General features: G+C 51.3%; 1 protein-coding gene across 2 annotated transcripts in view; it reads right to left on the bottom strand.

Annotated features, from left to right (window-relative positions):
- The window catches only part of LOC110518976 (formin-like protein 2), a 33,330-nt gene that overhangs the window by 9,619 nt on the left and 16,211 nt on the right, over nucleotides 1-7,500 (bottom strand). For both annotated transcript variants that reach the window (XM_036982250.1, XM_036982249.1), the window contains 3 exons: nucleotides 2,214-2,338; nucleotides 1,078-1,280; nucleotides 486-720 (listed from right to left, as the gene is read on the bottom strand). In XM_036982250.1, the coding sequence (XP_036838145.1) occupies nucleotides 486-720; nucleotides 1,078-1,280; nucleotides 2,214-2,338 (563 nt within the window). The remainder of the gene's footprint in view (nucleotides 1-485; nucleotides 721-1,077; nucleotides 1,281-2,213; nucleotides 2,339-7,500) is intronic.

Consider the following 7,500-nt stretch of genomic DNA (forward strand, 5'->3'; position numbering starts at 1 on the left):
AGGGTTAGAATTAGGGGTTAGGTTTAGGGTTAGAATTAGGGGTTAGGTTTAGGGTTAGAATTAGGGGTTAGGTTTAGGGTTAGAATTAGGGGTTAGGTTTAGGGTTAGGTTTGGGGTTAGGTTTAGGGTTAGAATTAGGGGTTAGGTTTAGGGTTAGGTTTAGGGTTAGAATTAGGGGTTAGGTTTAGGGTTAGAATTAGGGGTTAGGTTTAGGGTTAGAATTAGGGGTTAGGTTTAGGGTTAGAATTAGGGGTTAGGTTTAGGGTTAGGTTTGGGGTTAGGTTTAGGGTTAGAATTAGGGGTTAGGTTTAGGGTTAGGTTTGGGGTTAAGGTTAGGGAAAATATGACTTTTAATGGGAATCAATTGTTGGTCCTCAAAAAGTCATCACAAGTATAGTAATACATATATGTGTGTGTGTGTGTGTGTGTGTGTGTGTGTGTGTGTGTGTGTGTGTGTGTGTGTGTGTGTGTGTGTGCGTGTCTACCGGTGTGAGCATCTGTATGTTGTCCTGGAAGTTGCCCATGAAGGTGATGATGGACATGCGTTGGGCCAGTCTCTCTATGCGGCTGAACTGCAACATGAAGCGGTCCTCATCGCTCAGTGCGTCCACAGGCTTTCTGTCCCTCTCGTACTGCCGTAGCATCTTCACCTCGCCCTCAGTGGGGAGGAAACGCATCAGACACTCCACAAAGTCCACACGCACAGTACGCATGTCAAACCTATAAAGAACACACACAGTTTATATACCAGTACACATATTATACACACATTATACACTTCAGATACATCAAGCACTTACACCTTACAGAGAGAGAGACAGAGAGAGAGAGAGAGAGGGGGGGGGGGGGGGGGGGAGGGAGAAAGAGGGGGAAGAGAGAGGGGGAGAGAAAGAGTAGGAGAGAGGGGGAGAGAGAGGGGGGGAAGGGAGAAAGAGGGGGAAGAGAGAGGTTGAGAGAAAGAGTAGGAGAGAGAGACAGAGAAATGGAGAGAGAGAGAGAAAGAGGGGGAGACAGAGAGCTATAATATTAGGAATATATAGTCTAGAAGTTAAAGGTCAGAGGTTAGAGGTGACTTACGTCTGGATGGCCCGACAGATGAGTTCGGGCCCCTGGCCAGCCTTGCGGAGGGTGATGGCCAGGTTCTTGGCTCTGTTAGCCTCCAGCAGAGACACCCTGTTGGGACCCTTCTGAGGGGCCTTATGCCTGCTCAGAGTCACATCCACCGCTGGCCCCTGGGCCTTGGTCTTAAACATCTCCTCAAACTCCTCCACATTCAGCTCCTGGAGAGGACAGAGAACACACACACATACACTGTATATACAAAAGTATGTTGACACACCTTCAAATTAGTGGATTTGGCTATTTCAGCCACACCCATTGCTGACGGGGGTATAAAATTGAGCACACATCCATGCAATCTCTATAGACAAACATTGTCAGTAGAATGGCCTTACTGAAGAGCTCAGTGATGTTCAACATGGCAACATCATAGGATGCCACCTTTCCAACAACTCAGTTCGTCAAATTTCTACCCTGCTAGAGCTGCCCCGGTGTCTGTAAGTGATGTTATTGTGAAGTGGAAACGTCTAGGAGCAACAACGGCTCAGCCACGAAGTGGTAGGCCACACAAGCTCACAGAACGGGACCACCAAGTGGTGACAGATCAGTGGAAACGCATTCTCTGGAGTGATAAATCACGCTTCACCATCTTGCAGTCTGGGTTTGGCGGATGCCAGGAGAACGCTACCTACCCCAATGCATAGTTTGGTGGAGGAGGAATAATGTTCTGGGGCTGTTTTTCATGGTTCGGGCTAGACCCGCTAGTTCCAGTGAAGGGAAATCTTAACGCTACAGCATACAATGATATTCTAGACTATTCTGTGCTTCCAACTTTGTGGCAACAGTTTGGGGAAGGCCCTTTCCTGTTTCAGCATAACAATGCCCCCGTGCACAAATAGTGCCCGACCTCACTAATGCTCTTGTGGCTGAATGGAAACAAGTCCCCGCAGCAATGTTCCAACATCTAGTTGAAAGCCTTCCCAGAAGAGTGGAGGCTGTTATAGCAGCAAAGGGGGACCAACTCCATATTAATTTTGGAATGAGATGTTCAACGAGCAGGTGTCCACATACTTTTGGTCATGTAGTGTATGTTGCACACATTGTACTGAGGCAAATGCGTGTGTGTGTGTGTGTGTGTGTGTGTGTGTTTGTACCTGGAGAATCCTTTCATCGTCTATGTCGTTGAAGACAGTTCCGTTGATCTGACTTGGTTTTAGGGCCACCCAGTTAAACACTGGCATGCGGAACTTAGTCTGGATAGGCTTCTTAATCTTCACAGCTAAAAAGAGACAGAGAAGGAGGAGGAAGGAATGGAAGGAAGAGAGAGGAGGAGGAGGAGGGAATGGAAGGAAGAGAGAGAGGAGGAGGAGGGAAAGGAAGGAAGAGAGAGAGGAGGAGGAGGGAATGGAAGGAAGAGAGAGGAGGAGGAGGGAATGGAAGGAAGAGAGAGGAGGAGGAGGAGGGAATGGAAGGAAGAGAGAGAGGAGGAGGAGGAGGGAACGGAAGAGAGAGAGGAGGAGGAGGGAATGGAAGGAAGAGAGAGAGGAGGAGGAGGGAATGGAAGGAAGAGAGAGAGGAGGAGGAGGGAAAGGAAGGAAGAGAGAGAGGAGGAGGAGGGAATGGAAGGAAGAGAGAGGAGGAGGAGGGAATGGAAGGAAGAGAGAGGAGGAGGAGGAGGGAACGGAAGGAAGAGAGAGAGGAGAAGGAGGAGGGAACGGAAGGAAGAGAGAGGAGGAGGAGGGAATGGAAGGAAGAGAGAAAGGAGGAGGAGGGAATGGAAGGAAGAGAGAGAGGAGGAGGAAAGGAAGAGAGAGGAGGAGGAGGAGGGAACGGAAGGAAGAGAGAGAGGAGGAGGAGGGAATGGAAGGAAGAGAGAGAGGAGGAGGAGGGAATGGAAGGAAGAGAGAGAGGAGGAGGAGGGAATGGAAGGAAGAGAGAGAGGAGGAGGAGGGAATGGAAGGAAGAGAGAGAGGAGGAGGAGGGAATGGAAGGAAGAGAGAGAGGAGGAGGAGGGAATGGAAGGAAGAGAGAGAGGAGAAGGAGGGAAGGAAGAGAGAGGAGGAGGAGGAGGGAACGGAAGGAAGAGAGAGAGGAGGAGGAGGGAATGGAAGGAAGAGAGAGAGGAGGAGGAGGAGGGAATGGAAGGAAGAGAGAGAGGAGGAGGAGGGAATGGAAGGAAGAGAGAGAGGAGGAGGAGGGAATGGAAGGAAGAGAGAGAGGAGGAGGGAACGGAAGGAAGAGAGAGGAGGAGGAGGAGGGAACGGAAGGAAGAGAGAGGAGGAGGAGGAGGAGGGAATGGAAGGAAGAGAGAGGAGGAGGAGGGAACGGAAGGAAGAGAGAGAGGAGGAGGAGGGAACGGAAGGAAGAGAGAGAGGAGGAGGAGGGAACGGAAGGAAGAGAGAGGAGGAGGAGGAGGGAACGGAAGGAAGAGAGAGAGGAGGAGGAGGAGGGAATGGAAGGAAGAGAGAGAGAAGGAGGAGGGAATGGAAGGAAGAGAGAGAGGAGGAGGAGGGAACGGAAGGAAGAGAGAGGAGGAGGAGGAGAGAATGGAAGGAAGAGAGAGAGGAGGAGGAGGAGGGAACGGAAGGAAGAGAGAGGAGGAGGAGGAGGGAATGGAAGGAAGAGAGAGAGGAGGAGGAGGGAATGGAAGGAAGAGAGAGAGGAGGAGGAGGGAATGGAAGGAAGAGAGAGAGGAGGAGGAGGGAATGGAAGGAAGAGAGAGAGGAGGAGGAGGGAATGGAAGGAAGAGAGAGAGGAGGAGGAGGGAATGGAAGGAAGAGAGAGAGGAGGAGGAGAGAATGGAAGGAAGAGAGAGAGGAGGAGGAGGGAACGGAAGGAAGAGAGAGAGGAGGAGGGAACGGAAGGAAGAGAGAGGAGGAGGAGGAGGGAATGGAAGGAAGAGAGAGAGGAGGAGGGAATGGAAGGAAGAGAGAGAGGAGGAGGAGGGAACGGAAGGAAGAGAGAGAGGAGGAGGAGGGAACGGAAGGAAGAGAGAGGAGGAGGAGGAGGGAATGGAAGGAAGAGAGAGAGGAGGAGGAGGGAATGGAAGGAAGAGAGAGAGGAGGAGGAGGGAATGGAAGGAAGAGAGAGAGGAGGAGGAGGGAACGGAAGGAAGAGAGAGGAGGAGGAGGAGGGAATGGAAGGAAGAGAGAGAGGAGGAGGAGGGAACGGAAGGAAGAGAGAGGAGGAGGAGGAGGGAATGGAAGGAAGAGAGAGAGGAGCAGGAGGGAATGGAAGGAAGAGAGAGAGGAGGAGGAGGGAATGGAAGGAAGAGAGAGAGGAGGAGGAGGGAACGGAAGGAAGAGAGAGGAGGAGGAGGGAACGGAAGGAAGAGAGAGAGGAGGAGGAGGAGGGAATGGAAGGAAGAGAGAGAGGAGGAGGAAGGAACGGAAGGAAGAGAGAGGAGGAGGAGGAGGGAATGGAAGGAAGAGAGAGAGGAGGAGGAAGGAACGGAAGGAAGAGAGAGGAGGAGGAGGAGGGAATGGAAGGAAGAGAGAGAGGAGGAGGAAGGAACGGAAGGAAGAGAGAGGAGGAGGAGGAGGGAATGGAAGGAAGAGAGAGAGGAGGAGGAGGGAACGGAAGGAAGAGAGAGGAGGAGGAGGAGAGAATGGAAGGAAGAGAGAGAGGAGGAGGAGGAGGGAACGGAAGGAAGAGAGAGAGGAGGAGGAGGAGGGAACGGAAGGAAGAGAGAGAGGAGGAGGAGGAGGGAACGGAAGGAAGAGAGAGAGGAGGAGGAGAGAATGGAAGGAAGAGAGAGAGGAGGAGGAGGGAACGGAAGGAAGAGAGAGGAGGAGGAGGAGGGAATGGAAGGAAGAGAGAGAGGAGGAGGAGAGAATGGAAGGAAGAGAGAGAGGAGGAGGAGGGAACGGAAGGAAGAGAGAGGAGGAGGAGGGAACGGAAGGAAGAGAGAGGAGAAGGAGGAGGGAATGGAAGGAAGAGAGAGAGGAGGAGGAAGGAACGGAAGGAAGAGAGAGGAGAAGGAGGAGGGAATGGAAGGAAGAGAGAGAGGAGGAGGAAGGAACGGAAGGAAGAGAGAGGAGGAGGAGGAGGGAATGGAAGGAAGAGAGAGAGGAGGAGGAAGGAACGGAAGGAAGAGAGAGGAGGAGGAGGAGGGAATGGAAGGAAGAGAGAGAGGAGGAGGAGGGAACGGAAGGAAGAGAGAGGAGGAGGAGGAGAGAATGGAAGGAAGAGAGAGAGGAGGAGGAGGAGGGAATGGAAGGAAGAGAGAGAGGAGGAGGAAGGAACGGAAGGAAGAGAGAGGAGGAGGAGGAGGGAATGGAAGGAAGAGAGAGAGGAGGAGGAAGGAACGGAAGGAAGAGAGAGGAGGAGGAGGAGGGAATGGAAGGAAGAGAGAGAGGAGGAGGAAGGAACGGAAGGAAGAGAGAGGAGGAGGAGGAGGGAATGGAAGGAAGAGAGAGAGGAGGAGGAGGGAACGGAAGGAGGAGGAGGAGGAGGGAATGTAAGGAAGAGAGAGAGGGAAGGAGGAGGAGGGAATGGAAGGAAGAGAGAAGGAGGAGGAAGGAACGGAAGGAGGAGTAGGAGGGAACAGAAGGAAGAGAGAGAAGGAGGAGGGAACGGAAGGAAGAGAGAGAGAAGGAGGAGGAGGGAATGGAAGGAAGAGAGAGAAGGAGGAGGGAATGGAAGGAAGAGAGAGAGGAGGAGGAGGGAATGGAAGGGAGAGAGGAGGAGGAGGGAATGTAAGGAAGAGAGAGAGAGAAAGAGGAGGAGGGAATGGAAGGGAGAGAGAAGGAGGAGGAAGAGAGAGAGTGGGAGGAGAAAACAGAAGGAAGAGAGAAAGAGAAGGAAAAGCATCAGCAGCAGCAGAGTAAAATGTGAACACAACATGATCACATGACAAGACATCGCCTCACCACATAATCACACAACATGATCACATGACAAGACATCGCCTCACCACATAATCACACAACATGATCACATGACAAGACATCGCCTCATCACATGACATCGCCTCATCACATAATCACACAACATGATCACATGACAAGACATCACCTCATCACATAATCACACAACATGATCACATGACAAGACATCACCTCATCACATAGTCATACAACATGATCACATGACAAGACATCACCTCACCACACGACACAGAATAACACAGGTATGAGAGAGGTACTGAGGAGGTGTACCATTATGAGAGATGTATGGAACAGACAGGTATGAGACAAGTACTAAGGAGAGGTGTGAGACAGGTACTAAGGAGAGGTGTGAGACAGGTACTGAGGAGGTGTACCATTATGAGAGATGTATGGAACAGACAGGTATGAGACAAGTACTAAGGAGAGGTGTAAGACAGGTACTAAGGAGAGGTGTGAGACAGGTACTAAGGAGAGGTGTGAGACAGGTACTACGGAGAGAGGCGTGAGACAGGTACTAATGAGAGGTGTGAGACAGGTACTACGGAGAGAGGCGTGAGACAGGTACTAAGGAGAGGTGTGAGACAGGTACTAAGGAGAGGTGTGAAACAGGTACTAAGGAGAGGTGTAACACAGGTATTACGGAGACGTGTGAGACAGGTACTAAGGAGAGGTGTGAAACAGGTACTAAGGAGAGGTGTAAGACAGGTACTACGGAGACGTGTGAGACAGGTACTAAGGAGAGAGGCGTGAGACAGGTACTAAGGAGAGGTGTGAGACAGATACTAAGGAGAGGTGTGAAACAGGTACTGAGGAGAGAGGCGTGAGACAAATACTAAGGAGAGGTGTGAGACAGGTACTAAGGAGAGGGGCATGAGACAGGTACTACGGAGAGGTGTGAGACAGGTACTAAGGAGGTGGTGAGAGACAGGTACTAAGGAGAGGTGTGAGACAGGTACTAAGGAGAGGTGTAAGACAGGTACTACGGAGACGTGTGAGACAGGTACTAAGGAGAGAGGCGTGAGACAGGTACTAAGGAGAGGTGTGAGACAGATACTAAGGAGAGGTGTGAAACAGGTACTGAGGAGAGAGGCGTGAGACAAATACTAAGGAGAGGTGTGAGACAGGTACTAAGGAGAGGGGCATGAGACAGGTACTAAGGAGAGGTGTGAGACAGGTACTAAGGAGGTGGTGAGAGACAGGTACTAAGGAGAGGTGTGAGACAGGTACTAAGGAGATGCGTGAGACAGGTACTAAGGAGAGGTGTGAGACAGGTACTAAGGAGAGGTGTGAGACAGGTACTAAGGAGAGGCGTGAGACAGGTACTAAGAAGAGGTGTGAGACAGGTACTAAGGAGAGATGTGAGACAGGCATTAAGGAGAGGTGTGAGACAGGTACTAAGGAGAGGTGTGAGACAGATACTAAGGAGAGGTGTGAGACAGGTACTAAGGAGAGATGTGAGACAGGTACTGAGGAGAGAGGCGTGAGACAGGTACTAAGGAGAGGTGTGAGACAGGTACTAAGGAGAGAGGTGTGAGATAGGTACTAAGCGTGT

Source organism: Oncorhynchus mykiss, chromosome 7 (assembly GCF_013265735.2).
Source record: "Oncorhynchus mykiss isolate Arlee chromosome 7, USDA_OmykA_1.1, whole genome shotgun sequence".
Lineage (NCBI taxonomy): Eukaryota > Metazoa > Chordata > Actinopteri > Salmoniformes > Salmonidae > Oncorhynchus > Oncorhynchus mykiss.